A 17,772-nucleotide genomic window follows, 5' to 3' on the forward strand; every position below is an offset into this window, starting at 1 on the left:
TTTGGGTCGGGAGCGAGCATCGCTGGTCGCTACGACCTCTTTTCGTAATAGTAGAACGAAACCTGGGGCGTCTTCGTCATCTTCCACGAGTTAAAACGAGGGAGGGAAAAGACCGCCCATGGTATTATCGTAATTTATGAGAATAGCAGGGGCAGAAGAATGTTCACTGCTCCGGTTGCTGGTTCCCCACTTCCACTCCAGCTCTACTGAGAGAGAGAGGAGAGAGAGAGAGAGTCCTGCTTCTGCTGCAATCCATCTTCATCAATGCAGATAAAATGAATGAAAGAAAGACCAGGACGGTCTCGAAATGAAGAAGGCCATGTGGTAGCTGTAAAGGCCTTTACACCCTCATTTGCTATTTTTGCCGCTTTTCCAACTCACTCCTTTAAAGCCCCAACTTACACATCATTCACAGAGTTTTAGAGGAAGAAAATAAAGTCCTAGATCTTTTGGGCAGATGATTTTCTTTCTTTTCTTTTCCACAACTTCCATGTTTCTCCTTCATGGGTTTTTCTGTGGTTCCCAGAAACTTCCAATCTTTCTTCTAAAGCAGCTCTCCACTTCATAAAATCAACTGTTTTTTCTGCATTTCCTCTGTTTTTCCTTAATGGGTTTTGTCCAATTTGCTCAAAAACTCTTTTAAGAAAATTCCAAGTTGGGATTTTTCAGTTTTTCTTCTGTAATTTCAAAATTTCTTTTAATTTCTCCCTCGAGAAGGAAAGGAAAAATTTAAAATTTAAAACTCCTCGGTTGTTCATGGAAGCTTTATTTTCGTATAGTGATTTTTCGTTCTTGGGTTTCTCTCCCACTCCCTGAAAATCTTTCACCTCCGGAATGCCATCCCGCGATTGTTTTTTTTTTTTTTTTCCCTAGCAGGTGTTCTTTGATTTTGTATTTGATTTCCATGATTCGAATCGGTTCCTGAAGTCTCAGTAAGAAGAAAAAAAACACTTTCTGCATTTCTCTTTCTTTCAATATTTCAGCTATTGCAGTGGGAAAAAAAAACACTGAGTACTCCTTTCTTCCTCCTCTTCATCAATGGCATTTTCTCGAGCATTTATCATTCTCTGCTTTTCATGGTTTCTTTTGATCTCTGGCTCCCAACAATTACAATCCTCTCAGACCCAAGTTTTAAGGCAGCTTCGGAAGCAGTTGGAATACCCGAAACCATTGGATATCTGGAACAACAGCAGAGACCTCTGCAATACACCTCCATCTCCTGAGCTAAACATCACATGCTTCGGAAACTCCGTCACCGAGCTCAGAATTATAGGTGACAAGCCTGTCACGGTCAGAACATTCTACGGCTATCCGATTCCCGGTCAGACTCTATCCCGAGATTTCTCCATTGACTCTTTTGTTACTACACTGTCGAGATTAACTAGCTTGAAAGTCGTCTCTTTGGTTTCGTTGGGGCTGTGGGGCCCACTCCCTGACAAGATCCACCGTCTGCGCTCACTCGAAATTCTCGATTTGAGTTGGAACTTCCTATACGGGTTGGTTCCTCCCAAGATTTCCACCATGGTAAAACTCCAGACTCTGACGTTAGACGAGAATTTTTTCAACAGCACAACCCCTGATTGGTTCGATTCATTATCAAATCTAACGGTTTTGAGCTTGAAGACCAATCAGTTGGACGGGCCATTCCCACCATCGATCATCAGAATTACAACTCTCACATATCTTTCTCTCTCTCAGAATCATCTATCAGGTAAATTGCCTGATCTCAGTAGCTTAAGTAGCCTTGAGGTACTGGATTTGAGAGAGAACCAGCTAGATTCTGAATTGCCAAAAATGCCCAAAGGGCTAGTTACGGTCCTTCTCAGTAAGAACTCATTTTCCGGTGAGATTCCTAAGCAATATGGTGAATTGGGTCAGCTCCAACACCTCGATCTGTCATTCAATGATCTCCGCAGAACACCGCCTGCATCTTTATTCTCCTTGCCAAATATAAGTTATTTGAATTTGGCATCGAATCAGCTTAGCGGGTCTCTTCCCAACAGTCTAAGCTGCAGCAGTGAACTTGGGTTTGTTGATATTTCCACTAACAGATTCATGGGCGGGTTGCCTTCGTGCTTGAGCTCTAGATCAGATAAGAGAGTAGTTAAATTCAACGGGAATTGTCTGTCTGTCGATCCACTGCATCAGCATAATGATTCATTTTGCAAAGAAATTGACGTGAAAAGGAAAGAATCTAGCGGCAAAGGTGTTGGAGTTTTATTCGGCGTCATTGGAGGAATTGCCATCATAGTGATACTGCTTTTGCTTGCATTCCTCGCTCTCTGTAGAAAGTATTGTCCACAAGGGATATCGGAGCAGCGTTTATTGCCAAAGGAACTGCCGGATAACACGCCGATAGGATTCTCCTCTGAGCTCCTTGCAAATGCAAGTAAGTAGTCTAGTAATGGTGCCTTTTCCATTTCTTATTTCCTGAAACTTGTAATTTTGATTTTATTTTCTGGTTCCAAAACCTAAAGAATCTTACCACCCTTAGTTTTAACAAGAGGAATTCTAATCATGCAATTTATTGCATAAAAGTCCACATGGCAGGCTGTATTAGATCTGGATCACATATCTGGTGTTCCACATAATATATGGGCCATTGTGGGAACATCAGGCCACAGGGTGGTCCTAATTGCTCTATCAGATTGGAGTCCGAAAATGGGTGGGCTTTTTTTCTTCTCTCCAAATTTAGCAGTAGTGTCATCCAGCCACCATGGTTTCTGTGCCATAACCGCTATATGGTGGGGCCTTCAAATGATTGGCCTGGATCTTGTACACATCTGCCATGTGCTCACATTGGAATTCATGTGTGGAACAAGCACAATAAGTTATGTGCAATAAGCATTCCCTGTCACAATTTGTCAGTTATATTGTCAATAGAATTACAAAATTAGCACATGTGTCTACCTTGTTATCTGTTTAATTGTAATGTTCAAAAGATGTTTGTTATAGTATTCTGGACATTTGTTGAATAGAAGAAAATTAGCTCACTGTATTGTATGTATCGAGAAATGTTCACATCCAACTGTTGGACAATTAGTCGCTGTCCATCCAGTGCATGACTTCCAACCTATCAAGTGTGCGCGACATTCACCCCATCCAATGGGTTGGCCCTGCCACAAGGATCACCTTGTGCAAAATTCAGTGCCATCCACTCCTCACTGGGTCACACCATAGAAAATATTGTATAATTTGCTAATAAATAATAAAATGCAACTGTTGCCCGCCTGATGAGTTAATGGGCCTGATTTTTACACAAGGTGATCATCATGGTGGGGCCAACTTATTGGATGGGTTGGATGTCGCATGTAGATGACATGTTGGAAGTTATTCACTAGGTGGATGGCAACTTTCTTGTCCAACCGGTTGGATGTGAGCATTTCTCATATGTATGTTATTGCTTATTATTTCGGGTTTGGTCGGTGTCTCCAATTTCTAAGATATTATCTGTATTTTCAGACGGATGGCTTTTCATGCATACATTTAAGCATTGGTTTTCATTCTTCATCCAAATTCAAAATGTGAGAAGAATGCTGCAAAGTCACTCGTAATGATTGAATTTCAAGATCTAGAAAACCATATTACGCATTTGTAAATAAAGGTCATGAAAGTTAGTGAGAATTGATTGGTGGCGGTCCATTATCTTTTCAGGATATATTTCCCAAGCAGCAAAAATAGGATCACAAAATTCACCAGCATATCGATTGTTTTCCTTAGAAGAGTTACAAGAAGCAACAAATAACTTTGACCAGTCGAGATTTATGGGTGATGGTTCAATTGGGAAGGTACCTATCCCTTACTCTAAAATGCTTTCGAACTTTTCACGGAACTAATCTACTTGCTGGTTATATGTCTGTGTGCGTGTGTCTAAGACCCACTCAATAGGGCCAACTTTTTATGGTTGGCCAACAGAATCTAATGAGATTGTTGATTTCTTTCCTAAGAAGGGGTTCTCTCGTTCAATTCATTGCATGGTCGTGGTTTCCTTATGCATTGTCTTGGTGGATTAATGTTACTTCTTCTCCTATTTCAATAGTGTTTTAATTTCCATTCGTCTTTCTCTTTGCATGCTTGTGTGAAAGACCCATCAAATAATGCCTATTTGAAATGAATGACCAGGAGAGGCTAACTAATGAGAGCGTTGATTTGCTTGCTAAGGTCTCAGGTCCCACTTTTCTGAGATGGTTTCTCTTTTCCATCTCTTTGATGTATTAGTTTTGTTTCTACTTCTCTTGTTTCAATAGTGTTTCCATTGTTGATAACAAAAGAAAGAAATCAATGAAGGACCATATGACAATTCTAACTGCTATCATGACACTATATCCATATTCCCACAATGAAATTAGATGCAAAACCTAGAAGCCTCCTTTTCATGGAGGGTCTTTTGGAAGTGCGAAGTGCAAAAGTGTCCTAAAGTATCCAGCAAACTCCAAAAATCTAGGCATGTGTCCGAATTAATAACGATTCAATTAAAAATTAAATAAAATCACATCTAGTCTAAATTAACAAATTACCAATATAATCTAATAAATGATTTAAAAAAAAATGTAAAAATGATGTATCATCATCTCAAGAAATAGTAGTTTGTATGAACATCACTCGTGCTCTTAAAAAATTAGAAAACCTCGACAAGAGAGCGTAAATGAAGAAAGAACGACAAAGCTGGTACGTTTTTGTTATATCGATCATGGTGCCTATATTGAAAAATGAACTAAAATCTAGAGAGTGAGAGGAGGACCTTATGAGTAGTTTCTTCAATAACAACAGAATTCACCAACTTGAGGGCTAGGAATGAGAGGTCTTTTGCTTGACAAAATAAATTCACATAACAAAATAAATAAATAAATAAATAATTGAAAAAGATAAAAAGGAAAGCTTTCAGAGGAATATGTTTGAACACCTCAATTAAAAGTGTCCAATCCATGGCATGTTTCAGTGACATCACTAGGACACTTTGTCCATACAGATCTTGAAGTTTCATTTTCGTGTCGAAGATCCTCCAAGTGTCCCCATTTGTCAGCACGACAGAAACCCAGAAAATGGAAGTGTCCATATAACTTTGTGTAGAAGGAAATGACAAAATGATTATGAAGTCAATGGATAGACTTTGCTAACAATTGATGCTTGACCATTTTTATAGATTTGATGAAGATATACATAGCCTGGTCACAAAAGGTTCCTCTGGTAGATTAGAGGAATGCATAATTATGACTTATGAGGGGTGTATATAAGAAAGTTTACCCTTTTTATGGGTAAGCTGGACTTGAACCTGAGATCTCAATGTGGAAACACTCCCTGTCTACCATTGACCTATGTGTTTGAACCAAAAAAGTTTCACCTTGTGAAATGAGAAAATGTATGCAATTATAGAGAGATGGGTTTTGAACTAGAAGTCTGGGAATGCCAAAGGGAGTTTTGTTTGGATTGGTTCATGCCAGTTAGAGTCAGCCCGGGCTTGACCCATTCATGAAACAGGCTAGCTTGACCCATTCACGAAACAGGCTAAGAAATTTGGCCTGAACTTGACCTACGACCCAATACCCAAAGGCTGATCTGAACCCACCCATTGAATTGCGACTGGGTTGGGACCCATCAGCCCCAAAACAGACAATGTAGGTTGATTGTTGAACCAACTATGCCTACTGTGAAATTACCAATTGTTCAGTCTACATTGCCCATGGTCAAGTGATGGGAGTTGCATATGAAGAGATGGAACATGTCTAATAGGAATGAGTAAAATATGTATAGATTATTGAAGGGCCTTCTTATGAATGCCCATGGCAAAAGTATCACATTGATAAGAAAATTCTAGCTGAGCATTGTCCTACTCCATTGGTGGATCCAACCGACCAATGGTTTGGATTCCTACCATCGACCCACTTGTCCAAGTGAAAAATGTGCTCATATTCATCCAATAATTCTCTAGTTTATTAAGTAAACAAAATTGGTCAAGCAGGGGTTCAAGTCCATAATTGAATGGTAGACAGGTTCCATTTCCACATTGAGGTCTTGGGTTCGAGCCTAGCTTCTCCCAATAAAAGAAAGGCCAAGGCAGCACTCATTATGAGAGAAGTGGTAAGGAAGTGTTACAACTAGGGTGGCAATGAGCTAGGCATAGACCATGAAAAATTGATATTTTGAATAGGCCCAGCCTAACTAATGCAAAATCTAAGCCTGAACCACATGCCTACTCGTTGCCAGCCTTAGTTACAAGCTTTGACTAGTCCAAGGACTATCACTCTACGCTATATCTTGTCTCAAGGTTGGTTGGATCAGGTCATTTAGCAAAACCCATTAGTAAACTATAGGGCAGGTTGGGTCCAAGGATTAAAACTCTATGCTGATCTTTCATTTACGTTTCAGGTTGGGTCATTTGGCCTGGGCATACGGCAGGTTGGGTCATGTACGTTTAAACCTGAACCCAACCTGTTTACTTAAATGGGCCCCATTTTTCTAGCTTGAACTTGACCTGCTACCTATTTAGCATGGCCCGAACCTAACATAATAATGGGTCTAGCCTTAGGTATTCATAATGGTATCGCTGGTCATAATGGCCACCGTTGTTACTATTACGATACAAGCTGTAACGGTTGTTGCAGCTCTCTCTCTCTCTCTCTCTCTCTCTCTCTCTCTCCGCACGCACGCCGCCCCCCCTACGCACGTACACAAGGAAAAGAAGGGCCCCACCATTAATCTGGCTCGATGACAACGTCTAGGGAGGGCCTCTTAGTTAGAAGACGGAGTTTTGGTTCAAGAGAGTGGGCCCGATAGTTAAGTAAAGCCTGTCATGGGATCTCATGATCGTGGCCCACTAGTCGGATTAAGTTCATACTTTAGGTTTTGCTTATTTATATTATTTAGAACATCATGACCGCTTTAGATTTCTTTGATTAGTTTTTATTTTAGTTTACTTTATCGCCAAGTGATAGGTTGCGCACATGGCGTGAGTTTTAGGGTATAGGGTTTTCTTATAAATAGGCACCCCATGTAGTTCTTTTGATTCAATGAAGATTAATAAAAATTGCTGCGTTTTCCTACTCCTTTTCGAGTTATGAAAACCTAATTGGGTATTAAGCCCTCCCTTCTTCGAAGGGCTAACTACTATGGTGCGAAGCTACATCTATCCCGATTCGCCCTCACCTTCTTTCATCCATATTTCTCTTCTCCTGCAAGCATTCCATCTGCAAATTCATCAATAGTTGCAGTTGTTTTTCTCTCTACAGCAGATTTCTAGAATTTGGCCCTATAAGAGGGCTGAAACTTCGGCGGAGCACCACGCACAATTCGTGTATCGGATCGAGCTGAGATTTGAGGGTTTTAGAGTCCATCCCTAGCCGACCAGGGCCAAGGTGACCCTTTTCTGAATAGTGGGCCCCACACACGTGCGACCGTGATCACAGGTACGTGCGTTTAGGCCATTGTTGCTGTCCACGCGCAGGAACTGTCTTTCAGTTCAGGTTTTCTTCTTATTTTACCCTCTCATACCAATTTTTCATAAAACCTAACCCTAAATTGCATTATCTTTAATTTATTTGCCCATTTTCTCACCCCCAGGGTTCCTTGAATTGAAATTGGTGAATTCCTTGGAGTAGGGATTGATTATCATGTATGTGTGGATGATTTCTATTTCCCTTTGAGTATTGCTCGGTTCATAATTTTTATTGATCTAGCCCTAATGTTTATAGGCCTGGACTCACATAGATTCCCCTTAATTGAATGTTTGGGCTTTATGTGGGATATGAAATTTGTGTAATTGTTTATGAACTAACGTGATCTTAAGCCTGAAATCTTTCACATCATATCTGAATATCATGTCCTGCATCAAATTTGGTATCAAAGCCTAGGGTTCTTATAGGGGAATGCATTACGTGTTTAGGGTTTAGTTGTTTATGTCCATTGCACATCAATTCTCATCATATATGGCTGTTTAGAGGTCCATAAACCCTGACATAAGCTGCTGAAATTTTCTGTTATCCCCTTATTTGAATTATTTTAGAAATTAACTTAACTTTTTATTTCTAGGTTTAGAAACTAATTTTTTTAGAAACTTTCTTAATCTGTTTTTAGAAACTAATTTCCTTTCCTTTTTCTTTTTTAGAAACTAACTTTCTATTTTTAGAAACTTTCCTGTTTATTTTTTTTAGAAACTAGGTTGTTTTTTTTAGAAACTTTCCTAATTTGTTTTTAGAAACTTTCCTTTTTCGTTTTTAGAAACTAAGTTGCTTTTTTTTTTTTTATAGAAACTTTCCTAATTTGTTTTTAGGAACTATCCTTTTTTGTGTTTAGAAACTAGGTTGTTTTTTTAGAAACTTTCCTAATTTGTTTTTTATTAGAAACTTTCCTAATTTGTTTTTTTTTTTAAAGAAATTTCCTAATTTGTTTTTAGAAACTTTCCTTTTTCTTTTTTAGAAACTAGGTTGTTTCTTAAAAAAAAAAAAACTTTCTTATATTTTGACAACTATATCGCTGAATTTTAGTAACACTGCGTAGTTTCCCTCATATAGAGTTTCATAGGATCATTTAGTCTCATTTAATTACATATAGTCGTCATAGAAAGTTCTTAGGTGGAGTTAGTAATCGTATGCCCCCACATACGGGTCGTAGTTGGTTTTCACCCTACACTAAATATGGAACGATTGCAAGAGTCACTAAATAAACTGTCCCATTAGATTGAGTCTTTGGGTAAGTGCTTGGATATGGACTAATGTTTTGAACAACTTGATGTGCGCATTACCCAACTAAAGGCCTCCACTAGGACAAACCCCATCATTAGAGTGGATGTCCAATCTCAGGCAGGTGGTTATGAGGATAGACCAATGAATCAGTCATGGGCATGCACCCGTGCACCCACCCCATGAGGGACATCAAGACCACTATTTTCAGGGGTACAATATGTGCTGCCTTGTGGCTGGAGAGAGTGCACCAGAGGCTATTGTAGAGTTACCCACTGAGGCTATTCTGGTAGTAGATGAGTTACGTGATGTCTTTCCTGATAATCTACTAGATGAGTCTCACCTTATGAGGGATATAGAGCATACCAGAACATGGGACATCATACCACCTATTGCCAAGTTTGCGTTTAATAGTTCTGTCGATAGTTCGATAGGTCCAAGTCCTTATGAAGTCGTTACTGGTTATAAACCTGAGAAACCTATTGATCTTGTTCCTATGTCACTGTCCCATAGGCCGTCAGAGCCTGCAGAGTCTTTTGCGCATCACATTCATTCATGGTATTAAGAAATCAAGCAGAAGATCACTACTAGTTATAAGCATTACAAATTTTCTGCAGGCCAACATAAATGTTTCAAGGAATTCAGTGTAAGGGACTCTGTGATAGTTCGCATTAAGCCCGAGAGGTATCCCCAGGGTGCTGTTCGTAACTAACACGCGTGTAGCGCTGGACCCTTTAAAATTATAAAGCGAAACGGTCTCAATGCGTATGAGGTAGATCTTCTACCTTCCATAGGAATTAGTTCCACATTTAATGTGGAGGATCTAGTTGCATTTCAAGGGGTCATTGATGCATTGTCCAGCCTTTCACCTAACCATCCTGATTCCCCAAACTATTCCCTTGATCCATGGCCCCCTCCCGACCCATCTTCTCCGCCTCTACGTTGCATACCTGCCCGTCCCGATCCATTTTCCTAGCCTCTACCTCCCATACCTACCCTTCTCGACCCATTTTCTCAGCCTCTATGTCCCATACCTTCCCATCCCGACCCATTTTCTCAACTTCTACCTCTCATACCTACTCTTCTTGACCTTTCTTCCCAGCCTCTACCTCCCATACTTAACCTTTACACACCCAGAAAGGAAATAGAGGATATCCTGGACCATCAGATAGTTTCAATGTCGGACGGCGGGTTTCAGAAGTACCTGGTTAAATGGAAGTTACGCCCAGCTTCAGACAGCACGTGGCTTACTGAGGAGGAGCTTCAAAGACTTGATCTTGACATCCTGTAGCGGTTCAGGAGTTTTATTTTGCTAGTGGCGAAATTTTCATAGCCGGTGAGAGTTGATGGGGATATCACGCACATGCACACCCCCCTCCCCCCCACGCAAGTACGTAAGGAAAAGAAGGGTCCCACCGTCGATTTGGCTCGATGACGACGTCTAGGGAGGGCCTCCTAGTTAGAAGATGAAGTTTTGGTTCAAGAGAGTGAGCCCAATAGTCAAGTAAAGCCTATCATGGGATCTCATGATCGTGACCCACTAGTCTGATTAAGTTCATACTTCAGGTTTTGCTTATTTATATTATTTAGAGCATCATGAACGCTTTAGATTTCTTTGATTTGTTTTTATTTTAGTTTACTTCATTGCCAAGTAATAGGTTGCGCACATGGCGCTAGTTTTGGGGTATAGGGTTTTTTTATAAATAGGCATCCCTTGTAGTTCTTTTGATTCAATGAAGATTAATAAAAATTGCTGCATTTTCCTGCTCCTTTTCGAGTTATGAAAACCTAATTGGGTGTGAAGTCATCCCTTCTTCAAAGGACTAACTACCATGGTGCGAAGCTACATCTATCTTGATTCGTCCCCACCTTCTTCCATCCATATTTCTCTGCTCTTACAAGCATTCCATCTGCAAATCCATCAATAGTTGCAGTTGTTTTTTTCTCTATAGCAGATTTTCAAAATCTGGTCCTACAGGAGAGCTGAAACTTCGACGGAGCACCATGCACAAACCGTGCATCGGATCGAGCTGAGATTTGGGAGTTTTAGAGTCCATCCCTGGCCAACCAGGGCCAAGGTGGCCTTTTTCTTAATAGTGGGCCCCACACACGTACGGCCGTGATCACACGCACGTGCGTCTAGGCCATTTTCGCTGTCCGCGCGCGGGAACTGTCTTTTGGTTCAGGTTTTCTTCTTATTTTGCTCTTTCAAAACCAGTTTTTCATAAACCCTAACCCTATATTGCATTATCCTTAATTTATTTGCCCATTTTCTCACCCTAGGGTTCCTTGAATTGAAATTGGTGAATTCTTTGGAGTAGGGATTAATTGTCATGCATGTGTGGATGATTTCTATTCCCCTTTGAGTATTGCTTGGTTCATAATTTTTATTGATCCAGCTCTAACGTTTGTAGGCCTGGACTCACATAGATTCCCCTCAATTGAATGTTTAGGCTTTTGTGTGGGATATGGAATTTGTGTAATTGTTTTTGAATTAACGTGATCTTAAGCCTGAGATTTTGCACATCATATCTGAATTTATATCCTGTTACGGGCATGACAGCATACATGGTCGTGGTGTTAATGTTCGATGGGTAGCAGTTGTCATAACCATTTATATATATATATATATATATATATATATATATATATATATATATATATATATATATATATGTATACACTATCACAACTAGAATAGGAAATCCCCTACCAATTGCCACCCTTAGGGTTGGAGCTTGGAGGGCTTAGGTGATAACATGGTGTGGGAAAGGGATTTAATTTCTGGTTGGAGCATGTGACGGAGTTAGATATTTGGTGGATTTTTGTTTTGGCTAAGATTCTTTTGTCAAGTTGGCTCTACCTTATATTGATAAGGGGGGAGAAGTTTAGTGATCGTTTTAAGATAAGGGAAGGTAAAATAGTTTGATGCCCTATTTTGGGAGGAACATCAGGCCTATATAGGGGCGGAATGGGTTAGGTCAGCCCATGTGACAACTAGCCTGACCTACTGGTTTTTTTTTTTTTTTGGCTCCTAGCATGGGATTACACATCTAATGGTTGGAGTGGATCTCACAAAAACATCACCATGGACCTTGTCAAAAATCACTGGTGGGCATCTGTATCGCAACGGTTTCAAGAAAACAACATAGTTCCGAGAAAAGCGGGAGGCATTCTAAAAGGGGGTTGGATTATGTAGTGTAGAAGATTGGAAGGATGCGTATACGTTAAAAAGATCCGTGGGCCGCATGTGTTTTATCCAGGATGTTCATCCATTTTTCTAGATCATTTTATGCATGATCTCAAAACTGATGTCGATCCAAAGCTCAAGTGGACCACACCATAGAAAATAGTGCGGACACCATAGAAAATATCGGCTTGATCCAAAACTTCTATAGCCCCCCAAGAAGATTTCAATGGTAGGCTTTCTATCCCAACTCTTTCCTGTGGTGGGGTTCACTTAGAGTTTTAGATCTGGCTTATTTTTGGCTCGCCCCCTAAAATGATATGGAACTATGCTCTTTCCAATTGTGTGGTCCACCTAAACCACAGATGGGGCTGATTTTCGACACCTAGATTTAACATGGGGTGACCCACCTAATGGTCGAGGTGGATTTCAGATTAACTCTACGGTTTAGCCCACCTGAGCTACTGGCCTTTTTTTCAAAGTCACCGTGAAATAATTCCTCACCTCGGAAATTAATTAGCGTTTTGGAAACCAACAGGCGAGATGGATCCCCGCCCTTCATTTTTAATGGGGCCTATAGTGATGTATGCATGATATCTGCTCTAACCATTAGATATATAATCCTATGCTAGGCCTAGAGCCAAAAAATCAACCTGACTTTTGATTCCAGTGCGTCATACCAACGGGAATAGTTGGAAGAGATGTCCACCCTTGATTTTTTTTTTAGGCTTACCGTGATGAGCATGTGAAATCCACTACAACCATTAGATACCACATCAAAAGCTAGGCTTGAGGTTCAAAATGCAGACCCATACGTGATTCAAGTGGGCCATATCAAGGGAAACAGCTTGGAGGATGATCTTTCCTTCTACGTTGTTTTTAATCTTTTGGTCCACTTGAACCATGGATGAGTCTGATATTTGGGCACTGTGTCTAATATGAGGTGACTCACCTCATGGTTGGGGGTGGATTCCATATTAACATTGCGGTGGGGCCCACCCATGCTGGCCACTCCTTGTCCTCTTTAAAACAACTTCTCTCGGCAACATTTATTACCATTAATTAGTCCTTAAATCAAGCAGCTAGTTGGACCATCCAACTAGTTGTGTGTGAGCATTCTCATATATATATATATATATATATATATATATATATTGATGGGGACATCACGCGCACACATGCACGCACACCGTCCCCTACTCACGTACGCCAGAAGAAGGAAGGCCCCATTGTCGATCTGGATCGATGACGACGTCCAGGGAGGGCTTCCTATTTAGAAGACGAAGTTTGGTTCAAAAGAGTGGGCCCGATAGTTAAGAAAAGTCCATCATGGGATCTCATGATCGTGACCCACTAGTTGAATTGATTTCATATTATAGGTTTTGCTTATTGTTATTATTTAGAACATCACGAACGCTTTAGATTTCCTTGTTTAGTTTTTATTTTAGTTTACTTCATCGCCAAGTAATAGGTTGCGCACATGGCGCAAGTTTTGAGGTATAGGGTTTTCCTATAAATAAGCACCCCTTGTAGCTCTTTTGATTCATTGAAGATTAATAAAAATTTTGCGTTTTCCTACTCTTTGAGTTGTGAGGCCTAATTGGGTGTGAAGCCTTCCCTTCATCGAAGGGTTAGCTACCGTGGTGCGAAGCCACATTTATCTCGATTCGCTCCCATCCATCGCCATCTCTACTACCCATCTTCTATCATCCCTTCTTCTCATCTCACCCCATCATCTACACTTTGAATCAATCATCTATTGCAGCAATTCTCCTCCCCACAGCAGAATTTCAGAATCTGGCCCTATGGAAGGGCTGAAACTTCGGCGAAGCACCACGCACAAACCGTTCATTGGATCAAGCTGAGATTTGGGGGTTTTGGAGTCCATCCCTGACCGACTAGGGCTAAGGTGGCATTTTTCTGAATAGTGGGCCCCACACACGTGCGGTCGGGATCACACACATGTGTGTCTAGGCCATTTTTGTTGTCCACGCGTGCGGTACTTCTTTGGTTCGTCTCTCTTCTCTCTTTCACTCCGCTTTCACCCAAAATCCCTAAACCTAACCATAAATTACTCAAATCTCCAATTTTATGCCCATTTTCTTACCCTAGGGTTCCTTGAATTGAAATTGGTGAATCCCTTGGATTAGGGACTGATTGCTGTGCATGTGTGGATGATTACCGCTTATCTTTGAGCATCATTTGGTTTATAATTTTAACAGATCCAGCCCTAACATGTGTAGGCCTGGACCCGCATAGATTCCCCTTAATTGAATGGTTTGGACTTTCATGTGGGATGTGGAATTTATGTAATTGTTTCTGAACTAACGTGATCTTAAGCTAGAAATCTTGCACATCATATTTAAATTTCATGTCCTGCATCATATATATATATATATATTGTGAAACAGGGGTTCGTGTAGAATTCTTGGCTCATTTTAGTAAATGGTTCTAGCTGTGGATGACCCTGACATGACCTGAACCTGACCCATTGCCACCCATGATCTTAAAAATGTATAATATTAGTGGGTAGCTGGTTGTTCAGACATAATGTATTAGGTTAGGAAGGTTGTATGGAATATATGGAGTAGAAGAGTATGGTGTTCTCTATGCATTTTCTTTCAAGAAGAGAAGGCTACCTTCTTTCTACTTAGATGGGGATTGTTTCTATTCGTCCTACAATGTAGGCTTTTCACTAGGCGACAACTTCTAATAAGATCCTCAATTAGTGACCACCTTACTAGAGATTAAAATCATGAATAATTTTGCTTGTGTTAGGAGGCAAAGGAGACATTAGATCATCTTCTTCTTCATTACTGTTTTCGAGCAAGTGATTAGAATTCTTCTTAGACTCACTTGGGATGATTTGGGTTATGCTAGCATTAATGTTGACATTTGAAGGAACAATGGGATTTAGAGCAAAAGCGCAATCCACGTGGTCATTGATAGAATTGGACCAATTATCTCTCGGAAGTGAGAGAAGGGTCCATCCCCTAAGCGGATGGTAAACTAACATCGCTAGGGCATGCAAACCCTTTTGCTAAATACATGTCCTTGAAAATGCTTTTACTTTGATTTTAAAGTGTTTGGATTGCAATCCCATAAAGGGAAAGCTTCCCCCCCCCCCCCCCCAAATTTGCCATTTAAAATGTCACATAAAAGACAAACTCTTTTCCCTCCATTTGACTTTTTGAAAAAGAGGTTTTTGATGGGGACATCTCGCGCACACGCACGCCTCCCCTATGCACGTTCGCAAGGAGGAGGGCCCCACCATCGATCTGGATCAATGACGATGTCCAGTGAGGGCCTCCTAGTTAGAGGACTGTGTTTTCGGTTCCTTGGAGTGGATCCGATCATCATGTGGATCTCACCATTTGATCTCATGATCGTAGTCCATTACCCTAGATGATCTAGGGACTTTGAGTTTTGCTTATTATCGTTATTAGAAACACTATGAACGATTTAGATTGCTTTGATTTATTGATCATCTTCCATTCGAAAAAACCTTCAAGGGGTTGCCTATTTATAAGAAAACTCTATACCCTAAAAGCCGTGCCATGTGCGTACACTATTACTTGGAGATGAAGTAACAAAAATAACAACTAATCAAAGCAATTTAAATCGCTCATGATGTTCCTAATAACGATAATAAGCAAAATTCAAAGTCCCTAGATCATCTAGGGTAGTGGGCCACGATCATGAGATCCAATGGTGGGATCCACATGATGATTGGGTCCACTCCAAGGAACCAAAACAAAATCCTCTAACTAGGAGGCCCTCCTTGGACATCGTCATCGATCTAGATTGATGGTGGGGCCCTCCTCCTTGTATACGTGTGTAGGGGGGCTTGCATATCATATTTAATTTTAATATCCTGCATCAATTTTGCTCCCTTATTGAGGAGGCAAATAGTTTGCTACAACATCTTTTGCTTCTCAGGCAAGTGCACATGTCTTGTCGACATAAATTGAATGCTTCCCTTTATTTACCCTCAATCCAAACAGGCCCTTACTAGTACCCTTCGGTTATCTCTCTTAATGCATCTAACATGATTTAGGTCCTTACAGTTTGAAGATATCTTTCTCACCTTGTCTTGTCCCTAATCTATTGTAAAGATCATTATAAACCTTCAATTTAGCCTCATCACTTTTTTGGGAGACTTTTTGGCATTTATATATTGTTCAAAATTTTCATCGATCCTAGTTCCCTGCTATGTTTTGAAACATGAATGTTTCACTCATGAATAGCTTTTTATATATTATCATTCCACCACTATGTTTTCTTATATGATTTGCTTTTCCCTCTAGATGCTCCTAAAATATTTTTTGCTAGTTTCCTCGTGCACTCAACCATCTCATTCCACAACATTTATTTCTTTATTCGACATTCCACTTTCTTTCTTCCATGAATGGACAAAAAATATAAGACACTATAATCACAAGAAGCTAAGAAGATGGGACAAAAAATATAAAATACAATGGGGAGTTCAAAATAAAGATCTTTAGCCACCAAAAATCCAAACAAGCCCTTACTAGTACCCTCCAGTTATCTCTCTTAATGCATCTAACATGCTCTATGTCCCTAACCTTTCTCTCTTATTTTTGCAAGTTTGAAGACATCCTTCTCAACTTCCCGTCCCTAATCTATTGTAAAGAACATTATAGCCTTCAGTTTAACCTCAATACTTTTTTAGCAGACATTTTGGCATTTCTATATTTTTCAAAATTTTCAACGATCCTAGTTCCCTTCCATGTTTTGAAACATGAATGTTTCACTCATGAATAGGTTTTTATATATCATCATTCCACCGCCAAGTTTTCTTATATGCAGTGTTCGAAATATCGGTATCGTGTTACATATTGCACCCTTAGGATACGGATACATATTGGTTATTGCATGGGATATATTGGTTGTATCGCGTAATGTATCGTCGTTGTTGGAAACATGAGGAAACATTGGAAATTGGTTGAATTTTTCAATAAAATTTCAGTGAATGTTAAAAAAGACATCAATACACACTTACAAATCAAAACATTACAAAAAACGACTGCACATAATAGGTTCTCTTTATATGGGGTCCTAATGTATGTGTTCTGTAACTGAATTGATGCAAGTATATTCAAAGTTTATTCATATAATTTATAAATGTAAAAAGACGTGTGGAAACACAAGCAATACATTCAAAAGAAAAAGAAGAATCATTAAATCAGGTTGCATACATGTTTGATTTTATGTTTGGACACAGATTGGAACCAATTTGAGAGAAATTGGAAAATTTTTAATCTTTTTCAAATTTCCACAACTTGGTCTCTCCTCCAAATCTCAAAATCGAAGCTCACAATCCATGACTTTTCATGTAAAACATGAAAAAACATGGATTCGTAACAATTTGACATTGATTTAACATGATTTACAGAAAAAAAAAAAAGAGTCGAAAATAAAAAATGCTCCCCAAATCGAACAAGTGAGATATATTCCACTATTTGTGCATTTTGTATCGCACAGGTGGGATACAAGAAATATCGTGGGATATATCGGCCGATATCATCGATATTTAAAACACTGCTTATATGATTGGCTTTTTCCTCTAGATGCTCTTAAAATATTTTTTGCTACTTTCCTCATGCACTCAACCATCTCATTCCACAACATTTATTTCTTCATTCGACATTCCACTTTCTTTCTTCCACGAACGGACAAAAAATATAAGACACTATAATCACAAGAAGCAAAGAAGATGGGATAAAAAATATAAAATACAATGGGGAGTTCAAAATAAAGATCTTAAGCCACCTAATATATTTCTTAGGCATAGAAGTGAGAAAATCAAAAGAAGAGCTAAAACCAACTTAGTGATTTTGTTTATGATCTTAAAGGTGTCAAAAGGAGTACTGAAAACCGATCTCACAT

The 17,772-nt window shown here is 39.6% G+C and overlaps 1 protein-coding gene across 1 annotated transcript in view; it reads left to right on the plus strand.

Moving 5' to 3' along the window:
* Positions 1-210: 210 nt before the first annotated feature.
* Positions 211-17,772, plus strand: part of LOC131239975 (probable inactive leucine-rich repeat receptor-like protein kinase At3g03770) — a 40,136-nt gene continuing 22,574 nt past the window's right edge. The window contains exons 1-2 of the mRNA XM_058237950.1: positions 211-2,389; positions 3,655-3,788. Coding sequence (XP_058093933.1) covers positions 1,039-2,389; positions 3,655-3,788 — 1,485 coding nt within the window. The 5' untranslated portion in view covers positions 211-1,038. The remainder of the gene's footprint in view (positions 2,390-3,654; positions 3,789-17,772) is intronic.

This window comes from Magnolia sinica, chromosome 3 (genome assembly GCF_029962835.1).
Source record: "Magnolia sinica isolate HGM2019 chromosome 3, MsV1, whole genome shotgun sequence".
NCBI lineage: Eukaryota > Viridiplantae > Streptophyta > Magnoliopsida > Magnoliales > Magnoliaceae > Magnolia > Magnolia sinica.